Source organism: Rhinolophus hipposideros, assembly GCF_964194185.1.
Source record: "Rhinolophus hipposideros genome assembly, chromosome: 22".
NCBI classification, from domain to species: domain Eukaryota; kingdom Metazoa; phylum Chordata; class Mammalia; order Chiroptera; family Rhinolophidae; genus Rhinolophus; species Rhinolophus hipposideros.
In genome coordinates, this window is record NC_138068.1 from 1,235,093 (window position 1) to 1,260,124 (window position 25,032).

Sequence of the window (25,032 nt, forward strand, 5' to 3'; positions counted from 1 at the left end):
TCGGGAAAGCCACAGGCCTTTGGGTCAGTAGTTACGGCTACACTGAGGTCGGGGATGTGAGGTACCCTGGGCGACGTCCCTGGTGGTTGGAGTGGGAGCTGACTAGACCCCTCCGGTGGGAATCGGGACCTCCACAGTCAGTGCTGACCTGTCTCCTCCGCCCCAGGGCTGCCAGCACAACACAGAGGGTGACCACTGTGAGCGCTGCCAGGCGGGCTTCATGCGCACTGGGCCTGAGGACCCTGCCGCCCCCTGTGCCAGCTGCCCCTGCCCCCTCGCAGTGCCTTCCAACAAGTAAGCTGGTTGGGTCAACGCTGATCTCTGCAGAGGCCAGGGCATCTGGGGTGGGCCCATGAGGTGGGGACCCCGACCCTGGAGTCTGGCCCAGTCTGGGTGCATGGATGCTCACATGGGCACGCAGCTGTGTGACAACACCTCTGTGTCTGCAGCTTCGCTGTGGGCTGTGTCTTACGAGGTGGCCACGCCCAGTGTCTCTGCAAACATGGCTACGCCGGGGCCTCCTGCGAGCGGTGAGCTGGGTGGGGTGGGCCGGGCGTGAGTGCCAGCAGCTCATGTGTGTAGGCCCTTGGGGGACTGAGCGTGGCTGCCGGCACAGGTCACCGACCCCACCCTCACCCCAGGTGTGCGCCCGGCTTCTTCGGGAACCCACTGGTGCTGGGCAGCTCATGCCAGCCCTGTGACTGCAGTGGCAATGGTGACCCCAACCTGCTGTTCAGCGACTGCGACCCCCTGACAGGCACCTGCCGTGGCTGCCTGCGCCACACCACTGGGCCCCGCTGCGAGACCTGCGCCCCCGGCTTCCACGGCAATGCCCTGCTGCCCGGCAACTGTACCCGTAGGCAGCAGGGAGGGGTGTGATGGGCACTGCCTGTCCCCTAGGAGCAGGCTGGAGGCTGGGTCCCATGCTGGGCCCTGCAGGGAGAAGGTGGACCTGGCCAGGCCCCCAGGGCTTTTGGCCAGGCCCATCCACCATCAGGCTGAAGGCCACTTTGGGACTGTCCTCTACTGAGTGAGGGCACCCCTGGGAGGGCTCTTGCAGGCCCCTCTGGCTGAATGTGGCCTGCAGGGCAGGGCAGGGTGGAGCCGTGAGCGGGCAGCTGTGTGGTCTGGGTAGGAGATGCAGGCTGCCCTGACCACAATGGAGTGGGGGAGGTGGTAAACATGAGGGGCTGGGGGTTTCCTGTGGGGCTGGTGGAAGTCCAGGAGGAATAGGAGCTCACTCAGGGCCTGGTAGGAGCCAGAAGAGGCTGGGGGGGGGACGGCTATTGTCACAGCCCCACCTTCTGCAGGGTGTGACTGCTCCCCATGTGGGACGGAGGCCTGCCACCCCCACACTGGGCACTGCCTGTGCAAGGCGGGTGTGACAGGGCCACGCTGTGACCGCTGTCAGGTAAGACTGCCTGGGATGGGTGGAGTCTCAGGGCGGCAGGGGCGGGGCTTGGTGTGTAGGGGCGGGGCCTTAGGGCTGGAAGGGCGGGGCCTTAAGGTTGATGGAGTGGTGGACGCTGGGTCTTGAGGGCTGGGCAGAGCCATGACACTGTCACACCTGTGCCACAGGAAGGATACTTCGGCTTTGAGGGCTGCGAGGGTTGCCAACCGTGCGCCTGTGGACCGGCTGCTGAGAGCTCCAAGTGCCACCCCCAGACTGGGCAATGCCACTGCCGGCCAGGGGCTGCGGGGCCCCAGTGCCGAGAGTGTGCCCCCGGCCACTGGGGGCTCCCCGAGCAGGGCTGCAGGCGTGAGTGCAGCCCGTTGGGGCACCAAGGGTGGCGAGTACCCTGGGCCCTCAGCTGGCTACTTACCCCATCCTTCCACTCCCCCAGGCTGCCAGTGCCAGGGGGGCCACTGTGACCTGCACACGGGCCTCTGCACATGCCCCCCTGGGCTCAGTGGGGAGCGTTGTGACACCTGTAGCCACCAGCAACAGGTGCTGGTGCCTGGCGGGACTGGGGGCCGTGGCGTGCACTGTGAAGGTGTGTCCCTCCTCTGCACCCCTGCCCTTCCTGACCCACCTGTCTCACCCCAGCCCTCCCACCTTCCCCACAAGAGTGTGGTCCCTGCTCCGCACTGACCTCCTGGTGACCCCTACGTTAACCTCGACTTCTGGAGTCCTGTGGCCCCAACTCTCCCTCTCGATTTTCTGAGGGACCGCACACCTGTCCTTACATTGACATTCGGACCACCCCATACTGACCTCTGACCCCTACAAACCTTGTCACCTTCAGCCCAGCTCAGTACCCCAGTGCCAACCCCATGACTCCCTCCCTGGTCCATGCCAACCCCACACCCTGTGCTGACGCACCCAACCTGCCCACAGTGTGTGACCACTGTGTGGTCCTACTCCTGGATGACCTGGAGCGTGTCGGCGCCCTCCTTCCCGCCATCCGCGAGCAGCTGCGTGGCGTCAACACCAGCTCCACGGCCTGGGCCCGGCTGCACAGGCTGAATGCGTCCATCGCTGACCTGAAGGTACTGCGCGGCCGGCCCCCCAGCCTCCCCGCCCAGGTTGTCGGCTCTGACCTTCCCCTCCCCACAGAGCCAGCTCCGGAGCCCGCCAGGCCCCCGCCATGAGACTGCACAGCAGCTGGAAGGACTGGAAAGACAGAGTGCGAGCCTTGGGCAGGACATGCAGGGGCTGGACAGCCAGGTAGGACGGCAGGGACCCCTCCTCCTCAGTGCACTTCTCCCATAGGCCCCTTGCTCCTGGACCCCAAACCATCCATTGTCACTCCTGACCCTCTGCTCAGACCAAGGGCCCCTCCCCAGTCCCCTAACCTTTCCCTGTTGACCCCCCCCACCCCCCAAGCCAGCACAGACTGTGGGCTAATGGGATGCTGTGTCCACAGGCCACAAGGGCCCGAGTCCAGGCTGGCCGGCTGCTGGACAGCACGGAGGCCACACTGGGCCGGGCACAGACACTGCTGATGGCCATTCAGGCTGTGGACCGAACCCTAAGCGGTAGGGGCTGGCCCAGCTGGGTGGGGCGGGGCAGGGGCTGAGCAGAATGGTGCTCCGGGCTGAGCCAAGGGCTGCCTCCGGGGGCCTTGGCCTTGAAGAGCGGGCAGGGTTTGGGGTTTTGACTGGGAGAGGGTGCCTTGGCCAAGTAAACAGCAGGGCAGTTCAAAGGTGGGAGAGGTGGCCAGTGTGGCCAAAGTGAGAGGGTGGGTGGACCCTGCAAGATGGGCAGTGCCCTCCTCGTGGGCAACCTGCCTCCCTCGGAAAGCTTGCTAGTTATGAACTGAAATGTGTCACTAAGAAGGTGGGGGGACCTGGCCATGCCCAGGGGTCTGGGAAGAAGTGCAGTTTCAGCTAAGTGCTGGACTGGAGGAGGGGTTGGCCAGGCAGTGGGGGTGTCAGGGTGGGGGCTGTGGGCAGACGGTCATTTGGGCCTGGAGGCAGAGCACCGCCATGGCCTTGAGCCAGGAGCTGTGGGGACTGCCGGGAGGATGCTGAAGGTCAGGCGAGGGGTGGGCCTGGGAGGGGTGGGCCAAGGTCTGCTCTGGGCTTCACAGCCCTCCTCAAACCCCCACAGAGCTCAAGTCCCAGACAGACCGTCTGTCACCAGCTAATGCCTCGGTCCCATCGGGCGAGCAGCTGCGCCGGACACTGGCCAAAGTGGACCGACTGCTCAGGGAGATGCGGGCCCGTGACCTGGGGGTCCCACGAGCATTGGCCGACGCTGAGCTGGGCGAGGCCCAGAGACGTGAGTGGTGTGGGCCCCGCAGGGCAGGAGCGGGCGGGACAAGGACATAGCCAGGAGCCCCGGAGCTGAGGTCTGCATGGAGTGGCATCACATCAACTTGTGGGGACAGATGGGGGCCGGGTGGGCACCAGCGGTCACTGCCCATGTGACCATCCCACACTGGGTCTCGGCCAGTGCTGGCCCGTGTGCAGGAGCAGCTGACCAGCCGCTGGGAGGGGAACCAGGCGCTGGCTGCCCGCACCCGAGACCAGCTGGCCCAGCACGAGGCCGGCCTCATGGACCTGCGTGAGGCGCTGAATCGGGCGGTGAGCAGCACGCGGGAGGCAGAGGAGCTCAACAGCAGCAACCAGGAGCGCCTGGAGGCGGCCCTGGTGAGGGCCCCTCGCCTGCCCTGCCCGCCCCTCCCTGCTTCTCCCCTCCCCTTGTCCTCTCTTCCTCCCCTTCTCCCCCCTACCCTATGCTCCTCCTCACCTCGTCACCCCACCTCACCGTGTCACCCCACCTCACTGTCACCCCTCCTCATCCCGTCACCCCTCCTCACCCCATCACTTCTCACCCCGTCACCCCTCCTTACCATCACCCCACCTCACTCCTCATTGCCTCCAGCATCGGAAGCAGGAACTGTCCCGGGACAATGCCACCCTGAGGGCCACTCTGCAGGTGGCCAGCGATACCCTGGCCTCGGTCTCTAAGATCCTGCACGACATTGACCGGGCCAAGGAGGTGAGCACCGCCCCTCCCAGGGCTGTGCACCAGGCAGGCTGGACGCTCGTCTGCATGCAGAGCATGGCCCTGGGCTCCCAGCCCTGGGGGAGTGAGGAGGGGGCCAGATGAGGGCTCCACCTAGCTAAGCCCCCCACCCCCAGGAGTATGAGCACCTCGCTGCCAGCCTGGATGGTGCCCAGACGCCGCTGCTGGAGAAGATGCGGGCCTTCTTCCCAGCAAGCAGCAAGGTGGAGCTGGTGGAGGCTGCAGAGGCGCACGCATGGCGGCTGGACCAGCTGGCGCGCAATCTCTCCAGGTGCAGGGCCTGAAGAGGGGTGCCCTCGGGATACAGCCCAGGTTCCTGCTGGGCAGTCAAGGCCTTGAGGGGGCACAGCTGATTAGGGAGGTCCTAGAGGGATAAGCCGTCGTCCCCACAGGGCCAGGGCAGGAGGGAGCAGGAAAGGCACAGCTGGCAGTGGAAGGGTATGGGCAGAGGTTGGGGGCCCAGCCTGGCCCAGCCTGGCCCGGCAGCTGTGACGGCGGGAGGCCCTCTGTGCTGTGGGAGGCGGCGGTGATGGCCCTGCGTGCTGGGCTGAGGCTCTCTGGACCCGCCCACATTCCCTTGGACCCCCCACCTTGCCCCCAGCATCATCCGTGGAGTCAATCAGGACCGCTTCATCCAGAGGGCCATTGAGGCTGCCAACGCCTATGGCAGCATCCTGCGAGCCGTGCAGGCTGCCGAGGGCGCCGCGGGCCAGGCCCTGCAGCAGGCAGGCCATACATGGACGGTGAGGCCCGCCCCTTCCCTCCATCCCAAAGGAGTCCTTGCCCCCCGCAGCTCCTGCTGGGTGGGTATGAACTGCATCCTGTCCCCATGTGTTCAGACGGTGGTGAAGCAGGGCCTGGCACTCCGAGCCCGGGAGCTACGGACCAACAGCAGTGCCCTGGGCGAAGCCCTCCGCAGAGAGCAGCAGCGGCTGGGCCGTGGTGAGTGCCCGCATCTGTCTGGGGGTCCAGGCTTGCAGGGACCCTCAGGCTCTGGGCACGTGTGGGGGTTTGTGGGTTGTTACGGTGAGAGTCAGGGTGGCGGCTGCCTTGTGTGGGAACCCTGCTCCCCAGTGGCTCTGCTTGTCCACCCCTGGGAGCCCTGACTCCATGACGGGGCTGTGGGATTGTGGACGTGTCTGGGTAAGAGGACACAGGACTAGCTAACGGGTCTTCCTTGTGTCCTGGCTGGGGGGCCATCAGATGAGAAAGTGAAGATGGTGAGTGGGGGATTCTTCCTGCTGCTAGAACCCTGGGCAATGGCTTGGCTTTTCTGAGCCCTCAGTGGTTTCATCCATAAAATGGGGATGATTGTTTTGCTGTGGGATCGGAAGGGGGCCCCGAGACGGGGGTGCTCCAGGGCCTCCCCCAGCCGAGGGCTCTCGTGTCGACATCTCCAGCTGTCAGTGTGCATGTCAGCCTTGGTCTTTCCTGGTACACTGGGGGCGGGAGCTCCCTGTGCTGAGGCTGCCTCCCCCACAGTGTGGGCCACACTCCAGAGCACTGGGACCCAGCTCCATGATGCCTGGGCCAAGAAGGAACAGCTGGCAGCCCGAATCCAGGAGGTACAGGCCATGCTGGCCATGGACACAGGTAGGTGGGGCCCCCTCCCTGGCCTCACCCTCACCGCTTGTCCTAGAGAGGAACAGCCACCCACCCTGCGCAGGCATAGCTATGGCCAGTGCTGTCCAGTAGGGCACATTCACAGCTGTGCCGTCCAGAATGGCTGCCAGGGCAGCTGACGGGAATCACATAATGGGTGGCTCTGGCCCTGGGGACCTGCCTCTGGTCAGGAGACAAACAGCAAACAAAATAGCCCCAAGGAGCAGTTGAAAACTGGAAGGAACAGGAAGTGCTTCGGAGAGAAATAATGCAGGGTGCCGGGTTTGGGGAGTGGCTGGGGGCTGGGGACACAGGGGCGTCGAGGGGGGTGTAGTCGGTAGGCAGCACAGAGGTGGACGTGGGAGCAAGGGGGCTGGTGTGGCTGGAGCCGAGAGCAGGGGAGGCCTCAAGGGAGCTCAGCGGGCTCGGAGCAGAGGAGCGAGGCGTCTCATCCAGGTTTGCAGCCTTCCCTGTGGCAGCCCACTTGAGTAGAACATCGCCCCAAGCATGGCTGTGGGACCGTGGGGGCTCTGGCAGGGCCCCAAAAAGATGATGGTGGCTATGGGGAGATGAAGCTGAGCTGACTCAGGGAGGCGTCAGGGTGACCCTGCTCTGGCCCAACAGGCTGGCACGGGGGAAGCCATCTAGGGGGACGGAGGGTGGGTTTCCACGGCTCTGAGGTTCTCACGAGATCCGTGGGGGTCAGCATCCCTGTTGCTGGTCCTACTGGAGGGCACTTGTTGGTCTGTGTTCAACTCCCACTGAGCCTGCCCACTGCCCACCACAGACGAGACAAGCAGGAAGATCGCTCATGCCAAGGCCGTGGCCACAGAAGCACAGAACACAGCCGCCCGCGTGCAGGCCCAGCTGCAGGACATGCAGAAGACTCTGGAGCAGTGGCAGGGCCAGTACGGGGATTTAAAGAGCCACGACCTGGGCCAGGCAGTGCTCGACGCAGGCCGCTCAGGTGGGCCGCCGCTCGAGGTGCCCAATAGTGGGTGGGCCAGGGGTGGGGCAGGCGAGGCTCAGGGTGCTCACTCCCGTCGCCCCTGTCCCCACAGTGTCTAGCCTGGAGAAGACACTGCCACAGTTACTGGCCAAGCTGAGCCTCCTGGAGAACCGCGGGGGTCGCAACGCCAGCCTGGCGCTGTCTGCCAGTATCAGCCGTGTGCGGGAGCTCATTGCCCAGGCCCGAGGGGCCGCCAGCCAGGTGGGCCAGAGTGCTGGGCAGTGGGGTGTCTGGGAGACCGCATGATGGGTGCTGAGGGGCCATGCACCCTCCACACAGGTCAAGGTGCCCATGAAGTTCAACGGGCGCTCGGGAGTGCAGCTGCGTGCCCCTCGGGACCTTTCTGACCTCGCCGCCTACACCGCTCTCAAGTTCTACCTGCAGAGCCCAAAGCCAGCGTCCAACCAGGTCACCGGGGACCAGTTTGTGCTGTACATGGGCAGCCGCAAGGTACTGGGAGAGCTGGGTGGCTGGGTGGAGACGGGTACCAGGTGGGAGTGAGCAGGCCATGCTGGGTCCCTGTCCCACGGAGTCTCCTGCCATCACAGGCCAATGGTGACTACATGGGTGTGGCTCTGCGTAACCAGAAGGTACACTGGGTGTACCGCCTGGGGAAGGCGGGCCATACCACCCTCAGCATCGATGAGGACATAGGGGAGCAGTTTGCAGCCATCAGCATCGACAGGTGGGAGGACTGCCCCGCCCTGCCATGCTTTGCCCACCACCAGGCAGGACTGCATGTCCACTCCAAACTCCTCTGCCTGTGTCCTCAGGACCCTCCAGTTTGGCCACATGTCTGTCACAGTGGAGAAGCAGATGGTCCACGAGACCAAGGGTGACACGGTGGCCCCTGGGGCCGAGGGGCTGCTCAATCTGCAGCCCGACGACTTTGTCTTCTACGTCGGGGGCTACCCCAGCAACTTCAAGGTGAGCCTGGCTTGGGCATGCGGCCGGCCCCGGTGCTCTTATCCCAGCAAATCCTGCTGGGTGTCTGGCTGCAGTCCGTCCCAGGGCACTGAGCTCCTCCTTTTGGGTCTGTCTGGGGGAGGGGGCGGCGCCCTGATCACGTGCTGTGCCCACAGCCACCGGAGCCCCTCAACTTCTCCTGCTATCGGGGCTGCATTGAGATGGACACGCTCAACGAGGCGGTGGTCAGTCTCTACAACTTTGAGAAGACCTTCCTGCTCAACACGGCCGTGGACAAGCCTTGTGCCCGGTATGTACAGCCTGGGGCCCCTCACCCAGACGTGGCCCACGCTCTGCTGACCCCGTGACCTCTGACCTGCAGCTCCAAGTCGACTGGAGACCCGTGGCTCACAGATGGCTCCTACTTGGATGGCTCCGGCTTTGCCCGTATCACCGTGGAGAGTCAGATCAGCACCACCAAGCGCTTCGACCAGGAGCTGCGGCTGGTGTCCTCCAGTGGGATCATCTTCTTCCTGCAGCACCAGGCAGGCCGGCCGCCCCGCCCCGCCCCGCCCCGCCCACGCCGGCCCCGCCCCGCCCACGCCGGCCCCGCCCCGCCCCGCCCCGCTCACGCCGGCCCCGCCCATGCCGGCCCCGCCCCCGTCAGTCCCTTGCTGGCCCCGCCCCGTGCTGACCCCGCCCACTGCACAGGGCCAGTTCCTGTGCCTGGTGGTACTGGACGGTCGCCTGCAGCTCCTCTACGACTTTGGCGAGGGCCTGAAAGAGGCTGTCCCGCTGCACACCCCGCCGCCCCTGACCGCGGCCAGCAAGGCGGTAAGGCCTGGGCCGGGAGGGCGGGCAGAGCCGGGTGGCGGGGACCGGCTGGCCCTGAAGCCCCGTGTGTGGCCGTCCAGATCCAGGTGTTCCTGCTGGGAGGCAGCCGCAAGCGCGTGCTCGTGCGGGTGGAGCGGGCCACGGTGTTCAGCGTGGAGCAGGAGAACGCGCTGGATGGGGCCGACGCCTACTACCTGGGCGGCGCGCCCGTAGGCCGGCTGCCCCCGAGGTGAGCCTGCGGGCGGCGCACGCCCCCCACGCCCCTCCTCCCGCCCCTCCTCCGTCCCCTGCCCAGGCCGCTCCCACACTCACTTGTCGCGCAGTTTGCTGCGGCTCTTCCCCTCCGGAGGCTCAGTGCGCGGCTGCATCAAGGGCATCAAAGCTCTGGGCAAGTATGTGGATCTCAAGCGGCTGAACACCACGGGCATCAGCGCCGGCTGCACCGCGAACCTGCTGGTGAGCCCGCGCCCCGCCCCGCCCGCAGCCCGCTCCCCCCAGTGCCGGGCCCTCACTGTGGTCCGCCCTGCAGGTGGAGCGGGCCATGACTTTCCACGGCCACGGCTTCCTGCTCCTGGCGCTCGCCGACGTCGTGCCTCCCAACGGCAACTTCTACTCCGGGTTGGGTTTCCGCAGCGCGCAGGACAGCGGCCTGCTGTACCACCAAGGGTTCCCGGTGCGTCCGCCCGCCCCCTTCCCCCATCCCGCCTCCCCAGTCTGACCTCTGTCCAGCCTTTCCCGAGTCTGACCGCCTGCTGCCCCAGCCTGCTGCCCCACGACCTCCTGGAGCAGCAGCAGGGACTCCAGTGGCTGGAGGCAGTGAGTCTGGGCCCCTGACTTGGTCCACTGACCTGGCCACTGTCCCCAGGATGGGCCTTGCGAGGTGTTCCTGCAGCAGGGCCATGTGGTACTCCGCTTTATGGGGACTGAGGTGAAAACCAAAGGGGTCTTTGCCGATGGCGCCCCCCACTATGTCGCCTTCTACAGCAACGCCACAGGGTAAGGCAGGGACTGGGTGAAGGGCATGCAGCTGGGTGGGGGCAGGGCATGCAAATGCTGCTCTTCCCCACAGGGTCTGGCTCTATGTGGACGACCAGTATCAGGACATGACGCCCCGGGGGTCACGCCCCAGGCTTCAGCCCCAGCCGGACAAGCTCATCCTGGGGGGCCTACCAGAGACCAGCACGCTCCAGAACTTCAGCGGCTGCATCAGCAACGTTTTTGTGCAGCGGTGAGCAGAGTGGGGGTGGGGGGGATGGGGGGGTGGAGATGGGGGGTGTGGGGGGGTGGGGGTGCCCCGCCCGCTCGCCCGCCCATTTCCCATTGCTGACGCCCCTCTGCAGGCTCCCCCCAGGGCCGCAGCGCGTGTTTGATCTGCAGCAGAATGTGGGCAGTGTGGGCGTGAGCTCAGGCTGCGCTCCAGTCCCCGGCACCCACACACCGCCAGCACCACGAGGGCTGCGGCGCACAGTGACTCGGAAGGTGGGTACCGGAGTGGTGTGCTGAGGGAGGCAGGGTGGGCAGAAGGCAGCCCCCCAGACTCCCAGCACCCCCGTCTGAACCCACAGGCCTCCCGGCGCAGCCGGCAGCCCTCCCAGGACCCTGCCTGCACGCTGCTCCAGCCCCTCAGGACCATAAGAGACGCCTACCAATTTGGGGGTCCCCTGTCCAGTTACCTGGAGTTTGCAGGCATCCCGGCACCCCCTGGGGATTGGTAAGGCTGGCCCAGGTGTGGGGGGGGTGTGGAGGGGCCACCCAGGCTGACGCCCCCACTCGAATTGCAGGTCCCAACTCTCACTGCTGGTCCGCCCTCGCACCCCCCGAGGACTCGTGGTCTACGCTGCGCCCCTGGCCACCGGCAGTCCCTCCCTGGTTCTCTTTCTGAGTCACCGACACTTTGTCGCTCAGACAGAAGGCCCTGGGCCCCAGTTCCGTGTCCAGAGCCACCAGCGTTCACGGGCTGGTCAGTGGCACAAGGTAAGGAACGAGGAGGAGGGAAATGGAGGGGCCCTGGGAGCCCCCACCCTGACGTGCCTCCCCCCCAGGTGTCCGTGCGATGGGAGAAGACTCGGATCCAGTTGGTGATAGACGGGGTCCAGGTCCAGGGCCACAAGGAGCCTGACCAGCTGCACCAAGGGGCAGAGGGCCCCCAGGCCCACACTCTGTTTGTGGGGGGCCTCCCTCTCAGCGGCCAAAGACCCAAACTCCCAGTGAGAACTGCCCAGCCTCCCCTACCCTGTCCCCAGCCCAGCCAGACGCAGTCTCCCCTCCTTAGCACCCCTGGGCACCTGACCCTATGTCCATCTTTCTGCGCCCCCTCAGGTGGCTGTCAGCAGCTCACAGTTCGGCGGTTGTGTGAAGAATCTGAGGTTGGACGGGCAGCCCCTGAGGGACCCCACTCGAGTGGTGGGGGTCACGCCCTGCTTGTCAGGCCACCTGGAGAAGGGCCTGTTCTTTGCAGGCAGCGGGGGAGCCGTCACTCTAGGTCTGCCTGCTGTCCCCACTCCCCAAGTGTGCCTCAGGCCGGGTGGGGTAGGAGGGATACCCAGGAGGGAGGGAAGGAGGGTGTGGCCTGGGGCCTCCTCCCCTCACAGCCCCTTCCCTGCAGACACCCTGGGGGCTACCCTGCCCGATGTGAGCCTGGAGCTGGAGGTGCGGCCCCAGACAGCCACTGGCCTCGTCTTGCACCTGGGCAGGCCTCAGGCACCCCCCTACTTGCAGCTGCAGGTGCTGGAGCAGCAGGTAAACTGGGTGGGGTCTGTGACTAGAGGGCGGATCGGGGTTGGCAGGGCCCTCCTGATGCCCACGCATCCCGCCCAGGTCCTGCTGTGGGCTGATGACGGTGCAGGCCAGTTCTCCACGCTGGTAACACTGTCCAGAGCGCTGTGTGATGGTCAGTGGCACCAACTGGCAGGTGAGCTGGGGCCCATCGGCCATGGTCAGACACACACTCCTGACACCCTCCCCCTACCCCGCTTCTGCAGAGCAGATAGCCTAGGAGGGATTTGGGAGGGAGCTACTTGGGAGTCCCAGGCAGGGGAACATGAGGCAAACAGCCCCAGCCCAGCCAAATCCTGTGCCCTACAGTGACCAAAGGTGGCAACGTCCTCCGGCTGGAGGTGGACTCGCAGAGCAACCAGACCCTGGGCCCCGTGCCAGCGGCCTCAGCCTACACCCCGGTGCCTTTGCACCTAGGGGGCCTGCCTGGTGAGTGTGGCCTCAGCACTGCCCCTCGGGGACCAGGCACTGGGGTCACCCTGCTCTCCCCCGCTCCTGTGGTGGGACAGCTGGGGAGACCAAGGCTTGGTGGGGGGACCAGCTGGAAGCCAGTCTCTCCTCCAGCCTGTCTCCCTCCATCTTTCCCCACACCGCAGAACCCATGGACACACGTGCTGGAGCCCCCACTCCGAGGCACCACTGGCCTCCAGTCTACCGCGGCTGCATGAGGAATCTGGTGGTGAACTGGTCCCCTGTCACCATGTCTCACTCTGCAGGCGTCCAAGGGGCAGTGGGGGCCAGCGGCTGCCCAGCTACGTAGCACAGCTGTCCCCCAGGACCCTAGCCATAAAGGAGGGCCTTCAGGGGCCCTCAGTCCCCATGGCCGGCCACCCCAGGCAAACAAGGTCCCGCCTCTCAGAGCCCCCAAGCCCTCCATACAGCTTGCTGACAGTGCCACCCTCAGCCAGCTTCACAGATGAAGTTTGCGTTTAGAGCCTAGGCTCTAGATTCTACAGGTGATCTCGTTTCTGTAAACGGTCTGTTATGTCTGTCTTTTTATTTAAAGGGTAAAACACTATGAAATGGGGTTTTTATACCTTTTATCCCTTCCCCCAACTTTTAATAGTTTGAGAAGTCTGTAAATCACTGGTCTCTGCTTAAAACAAAAATTAAAAAGGAACTTGTTTAACAGTGTTGACTGACTTTGAAGAGAGAGCAGCTGAGCGATGGGGGACTCACTGTGGGGGCTCACGTGGGGGCAGGCCTCTCCCAGAACACAGCGTGGGTGACACTGCAGAGCCGGAGGCGCTTGTCATGCCAGCTCCCGTCCAGACAACAAGGGGACGGGGCCACTGCAATGCCTCCTGGGCACAGAAAAACCAGAGTTGGCAGATAGAAGAAAAGACTTTTATTTATCAGCGAGTGGGAACAGAGGTGTGAGGTGCTACGCTATCGCACAGCCGAGAACCCCGCCCCCGAGAGACAGCGAATAACTTAATCCAAGCTCATGTCCTCCTCCTCCTCCTTCTTGTCCTTGCCGTCGCCCTCCTTCTGCTCCGAGCGCGCACTGTTCTGCATTGCTTTGGCAAATGCCTCCACATCTGAAACGCATATGCAAAAGCCTGAGGCTGAGCCCTGCGCTCCCCAACAGGGAGGCTTTTGCCTTGAACTCCAGGAGAACAAAGCGCCGTGGCCGCAGCAGCCGCAGGTACTTACCGCCCTTGTTGGCAGCCTCCACAGCCTCCGCGGGCAGGCCAAACTGGCACATGAGGGGGCCCAGCTGCCCCGAGGCCAAGGCCGCGCTGAACATGCCCAAGGCCTGCAAGGAAGAGCCAGTCTCCTGTGAGCAAGCACGCGGGGCTGTGGGGGACGCACCCACTGGGGCAGGGCCTGGGCCAGTGCGGATCACGGGGACTCTTGGTGCCAGGGTGCCAGGCTAGAAGCACATGGCAGGCAGCAGGCCTCACGCCTACCTGCTGGAACTGGGGGGAGGTCAGCGTGCCCTGGATCTCCTCCGCGGTCTGCGGCAGCGACTCCCCAGAGGGCAGGTAGGGCAGCAGGCGCTCCTGCACGTCCGCGTGGGCAAGGATGGGTGCCATGATCTCGGGTGTGAGAACACTGGCCAGGTCAACTACGGCACAAGCACAGAGCCATCAGCGGCTTGAGGCCAGTCTGGACACACTGAGGAGAGCGATCCTCAGAGGTGTGCTGAGTGTGGCGAGGGGACGAGGGAGCAGAGGCATCGTGCAGGCAGCAGCGCGCCCATGCCTCGGAAACCAGCGAGCCAGCGGGCAGGGGCAGCAGGCACCTTCACCCCCCAGCCTGGGGCCGAGGAGCACTGTTACCTTGCTGGCTGCCTCCGGGCCCGGCCGGCACGTTCATGGTAGCCAGAATGCTCTGAAGGTCGCTCAGCTGGATGGGCTGGGTTGGGCTGGCCGCCGTGCTGGTTCCATTACCTGAACTGGGCGCAGGGCTCGGACTGGTCGCCGAGGCAGCTGCTGGAGCAGAAGGGGCTGGGGTGGCACGGGCGGAAGAGGTCGTGGAGGACGGGGTGACCGCTGCTGACTGGCTCCGGGAGCTGGGAAGAGCAGGGTGGCACTGGAATAACCACACACCCAAAGACGCCACAGCACGTCGGTCCTGCCCCAAAGGCCCTTGCACTGCCAGGTGCTCGAAGAACCTGAAACATCTCAGGCAGAAGGGACAGCTGGTGGCACCTGACTATGCGAGGGGACAGGGTGCGAGGCTCACCTGGACGAAGAGCTGCTCGCAGGAGGCCCTCCGCTCCCCAGTAAGCTGGCCAGGCCGGGCCCAGTCAGGGCCCCCAGCCCACCTGCAAAATGAAGGTGACTCGAGCTCAGACGTCACGCCCACCTGCCCTGCCCCCGGAGCAGAAACGCCCTGCACTGAAGCCAAGGGACAACGGGGGAAGGTGGTGACCACAGTGGGCCCAGGGGACCAAGGGATGGCAACTGCTCAGATCGCAGTCTCCTGGAAGCTGATCGCTTTAAGCCCTGTATTTCTCCACCCCTGACACTTGGGTTCCAGGTAACAGCAGCGCACATCAGGTACAAAGCAGCAACACTCCCATGTCCAAGAAACACACCCCCAAATCCAATGGGCAGCAGGCATGGGGGACGCAGGCACCACCCCCACCCCCGCCAGCAGGGGTGGCGATGCACACAGCTGGCTCCTCACTGGGGGCCCTGGAAGGCTTCACCCGCCCCCCAGGGAGCACTCAGAGCCAGGGAGGAGCGGAAAGGCAAAGTGAAACACCAGGCAAGCCCAGCGAAGGCCAGCCGTCCACCTGTCCGGTGGAGGCCGGGGGCAGGCGTTACCCAGTCCTCCAAGGCCGGCCGGTCCGATGAGCTGCATGAGCTGGCTGTGACTCATGCTCCCAAGCAGGCTCTGCAGGCCGCCCTCGCCTGGAAGACAGAAGGCACTCAGGCCACGCTGCCCGTGGCCAGCCTGGCCCTCCGGGAGCGCCCGGCTGGCGCTCAGACCCCATTCCACTGTGTCAGATGGGCGTGAGGCCGTCTAGGATGGGCACGAGGGCCTCCCAACTTGGACTCCTCTGTTTCCACCTCGAACACCGCCCGCACCATGGGGCCATGCCAGCCGAGAGCCACACGCGCCCACAGTACCCCCGGGAGGCGCCATACCACCCAGTGCAGACAGCTCGTGGCCGCCACTCCCGCTGGCCCCCAGCGCGCCGGGCATCGGGGGGTTGTTCAGGTACTCGTTGACTTTGCGGCAATGCTCCTCATCCTGGTCGGTCTTGGGCTCCTGCCGGGAGGACACAAGCCGCAGGTGAGCGGCCCGCCCACCACGGCCCTGCTCAGAGGGGGCACCTGAGGCTCAGACACATGCTGGCACCTGTCCACCGTCACCCAGCATCAGGGAGAGGACCCAGCCCCCACCCGCTCGCCCACTTGACAGACAGGACACGAAAGCATTAAGAGCACTCAGCACACACCCTGCAAGGCCGCCGGTCACCACAGTCCCTCCTTCCGGCCTGCACGCAATGACACAACCCTCTCATCACAGCACTGCCAAGCAGCAGCACGGCCCGCAGCCTCTTAGGTCAACGGGGGCAACAAGCCCGTGTGTGTTGGGGGTCATCAGGCAGTGCCCAGACTCATCTGTCCAACAGTCCCTGAGCATGTGCTATGGGCCTGCAGGGAGCCTGGGACACGGACACAGTCCCCACCCTCAGGACAGACGGGAGAGAGCCAGCAACGGAGCAAAACAGGGAAGAACAAAGGCAGTAGGTGCACAAAGTCTGACATTTCTTGGCAAAACTGGAGAAACAAGCTCTACACCAGCAGCTGTCAAACCATGGCCTCATCTGTGTTTGCAAATAAAGTTTTATTGAACGTGGCCGCCTCCACACATTTCTTATTGTCCACGGCCACCTGCACACGACTTCAGCACAAGTGAGCAGCCGCACCACAGACCACCTGGCCCCCCACGAGGAAAGCCTTTCCTGCCGGGCTCTCGGGAGTGCTGGGGGCTCAGCCTCCGGGATGGAACGAGGAGACATCTGTCAAAACCACAAGCGCACTCGTACACCCACTGCACGAGCCAGTCCACAACGTCACTGAACATGTAGCTTATCCTCACACGAAAGTCACCCTGGCACACTGCCCATAACAGAAAGAAAGACGGGCCAATGGCCACCGGGTGGGAGAAGGAACACTGCCGGCAGCTGCGGGGCGAGGCGGCCCTGGAGTGCTGGCCCCCGAGCCCCCAGAGCACACCATTGGGGAGGGGGTGGTCACACACAGTCACCCTTGCTTTTGCCCTGTGGTCCTCATGACCCTCGAGAGAGGGCACCGGGCGACAAGCAAACCAGAGGCCATATGCCCATCGATGCATCAAGACAGGGCCCAGCCTGGCAATCACTCGTGTGTCCTCCAGGGGAACACCACCCCTTGGAAGGGCACTCGGGGCCCAGACACAAGTGCTGGGCCTCTGGAAGAAGAGGCCCCCTTCCCACACCCCCCGGGCACGGTGATGCACTGGAATTCTGAGGTTCCGTGGAAGCGCGTGTGGTCAAAGAGCCAGTTTGTGAAAGCTAATTGTACCGTCCAGCGAGCAAGCTTCTAACCTAATCTTATGACAGCGAGAAAAAGCGGAGTGCAAATAAAACCTCGTACACACCTGCATCCAGAAGAAGAGCCGTTTGGAGCCCGCCTTGAACTTGAGCACGTAGACCCTCCCGCTGGGGCACTGCGGCACACGCTTGAACTCACAGTCGTCAGGGAAGATGATCAGATCCTGCACGACAGGAAGGGCAGAGTCAGCAGCGCGCAAACACGCTGAGTCCCAGAACCTCCCGGGGCAGCACGCAGGCTCCCGCATCTAGGTGTGGGCTGGGGAGGAGGGTGCAGACCGTGTGAGCAAGACACCAAGCCCTCACCAGCAGGGTATCTGCAGGGCAGATAAGCCGGGCTCAGGGGCACCCCACGAAGGGCGTGAAGGCCGGGAGCCGGGCTCAGGGCTAAACACGGAAGGGAGGCTTTCGATCCTTGAAGGATTTTTTAACAGACATTTTGAGAACAATATTCCAAGATGAGTTTAAAAAATCGACTCTGACCTGCTCTCAAACCTGATACAGAAGGACAAAGAACAGGGGAAAAGATGAGCACGGAGAAGGCTTTGTGGAGGGCGGCGGGAAAGGTTTTCCAATTCCAGCTTCTCCGATTCCAGGCACCTAATCCTCCAAGTTCCCACAGACAGGAGAGACCTACCTGACCGTCAAGACCGGGAAGACCCAGGCGCAAAGAAAACAGCTCCCGAGGACAGCAAACCAGCACGCCGCCACCCCCACCGCCCTGCAAACAGTGAAGCAGCGCGGAGGCAGCCGCTTCTGATGTGACGGCCGGAGGTCGCGCGGCCCAAGTCACTTACGTCTTCCACGGTCCCCGAAGTCCTGTCTTTCCAGCAGAAGTGGATGAGGGAGTCGTCCGTCTGCTGAATATACACCAGCCCTTTCCTTTTGTCTGGGGTGACGGTGGTTCCTTTCAACGACATTTTCCCTGCCCGGAACTCCACCAAATACTTGTTGGAGGACCCGCGGGAGCCCGGCACCAGGCTGGGAAAGAGCGCGCCCGAAGTCGTCATCCTGGAAGAGGGCCCCGCACGCACACCGGTCAGTGTGGCGGACACGCTCGCTTCCCACGCAAACGCCGCCCTGGCCCGTGTGACGCGCGGGCCGCGGTGCGGGGCCGGGAGCTGCCCGACGCCACGTGCAGGGCCGCGGGCCCGAGCGAACCCGAGCCGGCGGGGCCGACGGGGCCGGCGGGGCCGCTGCCAGCAGGCCCGCCTGCCGCGTGTTCTCAGGTTCCCGCGCGTCTGGGCGACATCCCTGCCCGAGGCCGGGCCCGTCCCCAACACCCGCCGGGTCCCAAGACGTTTAAACGGGGCCGGGGCGGGGCCGGGCTGCCCCGTGCGGCGGGGACGCGGCCGCTGACGCCCGCACGCCGGCCGGACACAGGCCGCCGGGCCGCAGGCCGCCTCCCGCACAGACCAGAGCCGCGCAGGCGGGAGGACGCGACGGCCGCGGCCCGACGCCCTTGGCTCCGCGCGGGCTGGCCCAGGAGTCCCACGGCCCCGACAGCCGCCCGGTCCCCGAGAGCCGTCGGCCCGCGCACGGGGCAGCGCTGCCCGCCCCCCGACAGCGTGGGCGCCGCTCCCGGAGCCCGGCTCCCAGGCCCCAGGCCCACGCAGCCCGCGGGCCCGAGTCCCAGGACTCCGCCTCCACAAACCCGGCGCCGGCTCCGGGGCCGCGGACGGCGCAGGCCGCCCCCGCCGCCCTCCGTCGCCGCCCGCGCCCCCGGCGCCCCCCGTACCTGGCCCGCGCCGAGGTTCGGACGAGACAGCCGCCGTCCGCTTCGGTCTTCCTCCTCGGCGCCTGCCGGGCCCCGCCGGAAGCCCCCGCTCGCCCCGCCCAGCCCGCCGCTCTCGCCGCCAATTGGGCCCCGTCAGGCGCGGGGACGACACTGGCCCGCGAACGATTGGCGAGGGCGGCCGTCCATCGTCCTGCCGTGGCCCGCCCCCACGCCGGCGGCTCCCTTCCGGCGGAAGCGTGGGCCGGCAGCGCGCGGGCCAGAGCGGCCCCTATTGTTGCTGTGTCATAGGGGCGCGGCGGCGGCCCCTGGCGGCGGCGCCGGGGTCTGCGGGGCCGGCGCGGGGCGAGGGATGGGCGCTGGACCTCGGCCGGCGTGAGACCCGGGCTCAGCGTCACTGTCAGTGCGGGCGCTGGGTCCCGAGACGTAGGGGAAGGGGTCCCGGGGTCGGGGCCGGGTGTCTTAGGACGCCAGGGCTGCGCTGGCTTCGCCTTCCTCCGGGGCTCTCGGCGCGTGCGGCGCACCCGCGGGGCCTTGAGCAGTGGCCCCGCCCGGGGTCCCCAAGCCCGCCCGGTACCAGTGCTGACCGACATGGGCGCCTCCCCCTTCCCGGTCTATGCGTGGTTTCCAGACTGAGGTTAGTCGTCCTCCGTTAAGGCCGACGGACAGTCCCCAGAGCAGAAGAGGACGCGCAGCGACTCCCGTCTCTGTCCCCGCGCTGCCACGTGCGACCTCGGAAGCCCCACGGCCCCGGTGCCGGGAGCCCTGCGCCCGCCCGGCCGGAGCTGGCGCCTGCCCCCCCACGGACAAGGCCACCTGAGCCCCGCGGCCACCCCGTGCTGCTCGGGGACAGTATGTCCGTAACGGGGGGTTTCAGCCTTTTTATTAAAAGCGTAAGACTGAAAAGTATTTTTTATTCACCGTTTTTCAGATGTGTCTGCCTTCTGCACAACTTTGATGCCTCCGGCACAACTTGCGTAGCCACCGTCTGACGGTCTAAAGATTCACGAATTTTTGTTTTTGAAAATATAGCTGTTTTGCATTTAAAATGTTAATAAGGCATGGATTTGTTAACTTTTAATTAGTTAAATATTGGTAAATGTGTTCAGTTTAATTTCTAATATGGTAAATGTAGGTAGATCGAACCCACGTACACCGGAGCTCGTGTCTGAGCAGAGCGGCGAGGGCAGCGGGGAGTGCCCGGCACCTCCCTGCTCTGTGACACCAGGAGGGACACTGGGAAAATCCAGTGGGCCTCCCTGAGAAGGGCCAGCGGCAGGTGTCACTTGTTAAAGGCATGAAAAGTTAAAAAGCTGCCACCAGAGGCCGCGGGAAACCAACTTTCCAGAACCTGCAGTCAGCGCTTCCCCTCCAGGCGGTGACTTCAGAGGGGTCCTAAGCGGATAATGTCCTCTCCTCACCCCTGGGAGCCCGTGTCCTGGGATGGCTCAGAATAAGGAAGCTTTATAGACTCTCAATACAGTCCATGAAACATCTAATAAGGAAACAAGCTATGGGAGACAAGCACTGTGGAGGCCCCCCCGTGCTCCCACCCCCACCCCTGGGCTGTGTGAATCCGAATGCTTCCCAGTGGCTGCCTAAGGCCTCTGGGCGTGGGCCTGCGACCTCTCAGCCACAGCCCGCTCACCACCTGCCCCAGCCAAACAAGCTGACGGTGGCTCATCCTGCCTGGCCGCTGGCAGGGGGGAAGGGAAGGCAGCAGGTGCCTGAGGACGCAGCAGCCCGAAAGTTGGCAAAAGACATGCCCAGACATTTTACGGAAGAGGGTGTGCACGGTGCACGACGCACAGGAAAAGATGGTGGACACCATTATTCAAAAGGGAAACGCAAGTTAGAGCACACGTATTAGAATGGCTACAAAGAAAAGACAACTGGACAAGACCCAGTGCTTGGGCAGTCTTGGTGCTGGGGGAACACAAAATGGCACAGCCATTCGAGAAACGGGTTTGGCAGGTGGTTTCTGCAGTTGTTTTTGTTGTCTTTTCTTAATGCTAGACTTTCTTTTTTAGAGCAGTTTTAGGTTCATACCAAAACTGAGTCCAAAGAGTTGCCACATACCCCTCCACACACATACGGCCTGCCCACTGTCAGCACCCCCACGGATGGCACATTGTGACAACCCATGAACCTACAATGACGCGTCCTATCAGCCAAGTCCATAGTTAACATTCGAGTCACTGTACATTGTGTGTGAGTGTGACTGGACACATGTATAATGACATGGATTGTCATTGTAGTGTCATGCAGAGAATTTCCACTGCCCCCGAAGTCTTCTCTGCTGTAGCTATCCCTCCCTCCCTCTTCCTTAACCCCAGCACCACTGATAATTTTTCATTTTTTTTATTGTGGTAAAATACACATAACAAAGTTTACCATCTTAACCAGTTTTAAGTGTCAAGTTCAATTAAGTGGTAGTAAATACATTCATAATGTTATGAAAACATCACCGCCATCCATTTCCAGACTCTTCATTCGGTAAAACTGAAATGCTACACCCATTAAACACAGCTCCCTGTGCACCCCTCCCCGAGCCCAGCCACCACCATCTACTTTCTGTCTCTACGATTTTCACAACTCTAGGGACCTCATCTAAGTGGAATCACACAGGGTTTGTCCGTTTGTGACTGGCTTATTTCACAGCATTGTGTGCTCAAGGTCCATCCATGTTGTAGTGTGTGTCAGGATTTCTCTCCTGTTTAAAAGGCTGAGTGATAGATACTCCAGAGTGTGGATGGCCCCCTTGTATTTATCCATCATCCATCCATGGACACGCCGGGCGCTCCCACTGTTAGCTGTTGCGAATCCTGCTGCTGTGAACGTGGGTGTACTAATATCTCTTTGAGACCCCCTTTCAACTCTTTTCGGTATATACAGAGAGAGGTGGAACTGCTGGGTCATGTGGTAGTTCTATTTTTAAGTTTCTGAGGAACCACCATACTGTTTTCCATAGCAGCTGCACCATTTTGCGCTCCCACCCACGGTGTATAAAGGTGCTGATTTCTCCCCATCCTCGTCGGTGCTTGTTGTTTCTCTGGATAGCGGCCGTCCTGGTGGGTGTGAGGTGGGATCTTTGTAGTTTTGATGTGCATTTCCCTGGTGATCAGTGATGGTGAGCGTCTTTGCATGGGCTTGTGGGCCATTTGCATAATCTTCTTTGGTGAAATGTCTATTCGAGTCCTTTGCCCATTTTTGAATCAGGTTTTTGGCTTTTTTGTTGTTGAGTTTTAGTTCTCTATATATTCTGGATATTAATCTGTTATCAGATATGTGATTTGTAAATATTTTCTCCCATTCTGTGGCTTGCCTTTTTACTCTGATAGTGTCTGATGCACAAAAAATTTTTGAGTTTTCACAAAATCCAATTTGTCTCTTTTTTCTTCTGTTGCCTGGGCCTTTGCTCTCCACAAAGTCATTGCCAAATCCAATATCATGAAGCTTGTGCCGTTTTCTCCTGAGTTTTATTGTTCTAGGTCCTGCATTTAGCTCCTTGATCCATTTCGAGTTAGTCTTTGTATATGGTGTGAGGTACGGGTCAGCTTCATTCTTCGGCAGGTGGTTGTCCAGTTTTCCAGCATTTGGTGAAAAGACAGTTCTTTCCCCTTGAATGGCTTCACACCTTGTCATTTGACTATATGTTGACACGGTGGTGGTTACAAGATGTTATGAATTTGTTAACTGCAGACAATGGTGTCACTGCATGTAGAACCCTGCCTCCTCCAGTCACCTGCTGTGAAATCTCCTGCAAGCTCCCCTTCCTGCTCCTATTTTTCCTCCTCTGCAGGTTGGACTAGATGGTAGTCGTGGGGTTGGGCAGCCGGGCACCAGGCCTGGGCTCTGGCAGAGCTGAGTGCTCTGTGGTCCCGTCATCGGATGGGTGGCACCCTGCATCCGTGCAGCTGCCCGGAACATTCTGACCCCGGGGACCGTCTGTCCCCTGCCTGGAGCCACCACGGCTGTCGGGCTGACTGCCTCCACTCCGCTCACCCTCTCGGAAAGCACACAGCTGCAGGGCACCCAGGACAGTGGCCAGATGGCAGGGATCCTCGAGTCAAACTAACACTGTGTTCCAGGCATTTCGCTGCTTCCAGCAACAGGCTCCGATCCCCTGGAGAGGAGAGAGGCGGTCACTCAGAGCTCCCGATGCTCAGAGAAGCTGCACCCCTCCATCCATTAAGTGTGCCCACCCCATGATGTCACAAGTGTCCCTGAATGCCTTCTCTGCCATGACCCGCAGTTTTCTGAAACAATCCACGCGCTCGGCCGATCCTACAGAACACACAGTCCGAGCCTCTGACTCCAGCCGTGAGGCTCGTCCGCAGCCGACCTGCAGTCCTTTCCAAGAAGCCAACTGAGACGGTGAACATTTACCTTCATGGGTCTGTAGCAGTCCTCCTGGGTGACTCTCTTTACACAGATGGGTATTGACAGCTGTCACACAGTATAAAACAAGCCGTCACTAACATGTTTTGTTGCCTGATATTTTTGTGCTACACGGATAGGATGAACAGTGGTGAAGACCAGCCACACACACGCACAGGGGGGGAGGCAGGACCTGATTGTGTGTCGTCACCCTCTGCAGAGACCAAGCAGCCCTTTATTAAACACGTGACCAGGACAGTGTGGGGTCAGAGGCAAAGGAGCAGTGTGTCCAGTGAAAGACTGCCTGTCCAGGAAGGCCGTGCCAAATCTATATAACTTTACTAACAATTGTCACCCCAATAAACATTAAAAAAATAAAAAATAGAGAGATGGCCAAATGCAGTCTTCATTTTGCAGAACCCTCACCCTGCGAACGCAGGAGCAGTGAGGCCCGTAAACGACACACGTCGGGGGAACCACCAGGACCCGTGCCGTATGTCTGGTGGCGCACTCGCCCATCAGGGGCCCCAGCTTTCGTACCCACAGTGGACAGAGGAATGTCCTCTGGGAGATGTTTGAAAGTCCAACTGTTGAGACAAGACAAACCAGGACCGGTAAGAACATTCTGTTGATTCCTCTGCCCCAGGCCCAACTGTGCCATGCAGGGTACAGCTAAGGTGGCTGTCGGTGCTTCTGAATTTTGGAAGCTCGTTGGCATTATTAACTATGTCTTCATTTCACTGTTGCTCATGCATACGTGAGACTTGTAAAGCACCATCTGCTGGGAGCTCTTTTCCCAGAGAGCAGGTTTCCTGAGAGGAAGCTTCTTGCCGGGGCGGCCTGGAGGGCTGGCGGGTTCATGGGGAGTATCCGGGTACCCTGTTCCGATCCCCTGACCTTGTGATCCAGTGAGAAGCAAGTGGGCAGATGGTGTGAGGTCGGTGAACGCCTCCCTGGCTGGACAGCTCCGAGTCCCTCGGCACAAGGGGGCTGCTGGGGCCATTGGAGGCCATGGGGACTGTGCTTGGCTCTTCCTTCCCCAGTGTTGGCCCGGGGGTCTGACATCCATTTCCCAGAACTAGATCGTGTGTCTGGCAGGTCTGCAGGCTGACCCTACCTCAGGCACAAGCAGCACGAGCTTCGGGGACAGTCTGAACGACCAGGACAACCATGGCACCACTCAGAGGGGTCCTGCCCAGGCCACTTCCATCCATGGGGAAAGCCCTGATGGCACGGTCTCGCACACTTCCCCACTCAGAGCACGTGTGTCTACACAGAAGTCGAGGGGCGTCTGGGCACTTTCGTCTCATTTCCATCCCGACGGAGACAAGGATTTGGGGGGTCTGGTGTTTGCCGCGGCCTGGAGTGACATATGCTGTGACACCCGTGAGGGACCAGGGCCTGCTTCTCAGTGACCTTCTCATGAGCGGGTCTACACTGGGGAGGAGCCCTGATCCCTGACCCCGCCTAGGAGGGCAGCAGCACTCCTGGGAAAGACCACCTGCCCCGACACTGGGCGCCTCTTAAATCCGGTCAGCACCAGTGGGCCCCATCACATTCACTTACACTCCACATAAAGCACCCTCCGAGACATCGGCGTCTAGTTGCGACTGACTCCAAAACTGGCACTGAATCAATGGACATGTAGCCAGCCTGACTTCAAAGGGCCCACCCCCTAATGTGCCGCTCTCTGGGGAAAGTGCACTCTGCTCCCCCCGAGGACGCTGTCAAAGCCACAGTCACACAACGGTGTGGCCAAGAAGGCTGTCCTTTCCACACGGGCCACACACGTCAGTGTCGGTGGTCGTCTTCTAGAAAGTGGCTTCCACTGCAAAACTCTGATGGAGACAAACATCTGACACCCGGTATTTGGGGGCGGGGAATCGGAGGCTCTGGCTTTTGTGTGTTGGCTTTGCAGGCACAGCGGGCGGGAAACTGAGTGAGGAGCCAGCTCCGCCCCGAGGCAGCGGCGTCGCGCCATCCCCTTGGACCCCCAACCTCAGGAGAGGACTTGGGATGCAGATCTTGTCGGCTGGTTACTGGAGGCCGGGAGTGACACAGGGACGACCCTGAATGCAGCCGTCCTCCCCGTGCCCTGCAGCTGTGCCTCTGACACGCCGGGTCGCAGAGGCTGACAGCTCGTGGTCCTCCGCCAGAGGCACACAGGCTGTCTGAGCAGCGGACACTCCAACACCCCCTTTACGAATCCGTCCGTCAGAGACGCTCAGACGCCTGTGTGTGCCTGCGCTGCATTCAGGGCT

At 62.5% G+C, this 25,032-nt stretch overlaps 2 protein-coding genes across 6 annotated transcripts in view; one reads left to right on the forward strand and one right to left on the reverse strand.

The window, feature by feature from the left end:
* LAMA5 (laminin subunit alpha 5) overlaps nucleotides 1–12,792 on the forward strand; it is a 47,556-nt gene extending 34,764 nt beyond the window's left edge. For all 5 annotated transcript variants that reach the window (XM_081033409.1, XM_081033411.1, XM_081033412.1 and 2 more), the window contains 38 exons: nucleotides 167–294; nucleotides 450–530; nucleotides 642–856; nucleotides 1,311–1,411; nucleotides 1,579–1,759; nucleotides 1,845–1,994; nucleotides 2,339–2,490; nucleotides 2,558–2,668; nucleotides 2,868–2,979; nucleotides 3,554–3,724; nucleotides 3,899–4,095; nucleotides 4,331–4,447; nucleotides 4,591–4,745; nucleotides 5,076–5,217; nucleotides 5,314–5,416; nucleotides 5,957–6,067; nucleotides 6,864–7,043; nucleotides 7,138–7,286; nucleotides 7,365–7,535; nucleotides 7,634–7,770; nucleotides 7,859–8,012; nucleotides 8,168–8,301; nucleotides 8,374–8,536; nucleotides 8,703–8,825; nucleotides 8,906–9,054; nucleotides 9,149–9,281; nucleotides 9,355–9,498; nucleotides 9,691–9,821; nucleotides 9,895–10,053; nucleotides 10,166–10,304; nucleotides 10,391–10,536; nucleotides 10,607–10,799; nucleotides 10,868–11,032; nucleotides 11,145–11,307; nucleotides 11,431–11,564; nucleotides 11,643–11,736; nucleotides 11,910–12,029; nucleotides 12,197–12,792. In XM_081033409.1, coding sequence (XP_080889535.1) covers nucleotides 167–294; nucleotides 450–530; nucleotides 642–856; nucleotides 1,311–1,411; nucleotides 1,579–1,759; nucleotides 1,845–1,994; nucleotides 2,339–2,490; nucleotides 2,558–2,668; nucleotides 2,868–2,979; nucleotides 3,554–3,724; nucleotides 3,899–4,095; nucleotides 4,331–4,447; nucleotides 4,591–4,745; nucleotides 5,076–5,217; nucleotides 5,314–5,416; nucleotides 5,957–6,067; nucleotides 6,864–7,043; nucleotides 7,138–7,286; nucleotides 7,365–7,535; nucleotides 7,634–7,770; nucleotides 7,859–8,012; nucleotides 8,168–8,301; nucleotides 8,374–8,536; nucleotides 8,703–8,825; nucleotides 8,906–9,054; nucleotides 9,149–9,281; nucleotides 9,355–9,498; nucleotides 9,691–9,821; nucleotides 9,895–10,053; nucleotides 10,166–10,304; nucleotides 10,391–10,536; nucleotides 10,607–10,799; nucleotides 10,868–11,032; nucleotides 11,145–11,307; nucleotides 11,431–11,564; nucleotides 11,643–11,736; nucleotides 11,910–12,029; nucleotides 12,197–12,360 — 5,472 coding nt within the window. In that variant the 3' untranslated portion in view covers nucleotides 12,361–12,792. The remainder of the gene's footprint in view (nucleotides 1–166; nucleotides 295–449; nucleotides 531–641; nucleotides 857–1,310; nucleotides 1,412–1,578; nucleotides 1,760–1,844; nucleotides 1,995–2,338; nucleotides 2,491–2,557; nucleotides 2,669–2,867; nucleotides 2,980–3,553; nucleotides 3,725–3,898; nucleotides 4,096–4,330; nucleotides 4,448–4,590; nucleotides 4,746–5,075; nucleotides 5,218–5,313; nucleotides 5,417–5,956; nucleotides 6,068–6,863; nucleotides 7,044–7,137; nucleotides 7,287–7,364; nucleotides 7,536–7,633; nucleotides 7,771–7,858; nucleotides 8,013–8,167; nucleotides 8,302–8,373; nucleotides 8,537–8,702; nucleotides 8,826–8,905; nucleotides 9,055–9,148; nucleotides 9,282–9,354; nucleotides 9,499–9,690; nucleotides 9,822–9,894; nucleotides 10,054–10,165; nucleotides 10,305–10,390; nucleotides 10,537–10,606; nucleotides 10,800–10,867; nucleotides 11,033–11,144; nucleotides 11,308–11,430; nucleotides 11,565–11,642; nucleotides 11,737–11,909; nucleotides 12,030–12,196) is intronic.
* Nucleotides 12,793–12,933: 141 nt separating this feature from the next.
* On the reverse strand, nucleotides 12,934–20,764 carry ADRM1 (ADRM1 26S proteasome ubiquitin receptor). Its single transcript, XM_081033414.1, has 10 exons — nucleotides 18,395–20,764; nucleotides 17,454–17,667; nucleotides 16,704–16,820; nucleotides 15,203–15,326; nucleotides 14,879–14,965; nucleotides 14,292–14,373; nucleotides 13,886–14,118; nucleotides 13,514–13,671; nucleotides 13,257–13,359; nucleotides 12,934–13,141 (listed from the first exon to the last, which is right to left on the reverse strand). Exons 1-10 carry the CDS (start codon nucleotides 18,982–18,984, stop codon nucleotides 13,035–13,037), a joined length of 1,815 nt encoding a protein of 604 aa, XP_080889540.1. The 5' UTR covers nucleotides 18,985–20,764; the 3' UTR covers nucleotides 12,934–13,034.
* Between the last annotated feature and the right edge of the window lie 4,268 nt (nucleotides 20,765–25,032).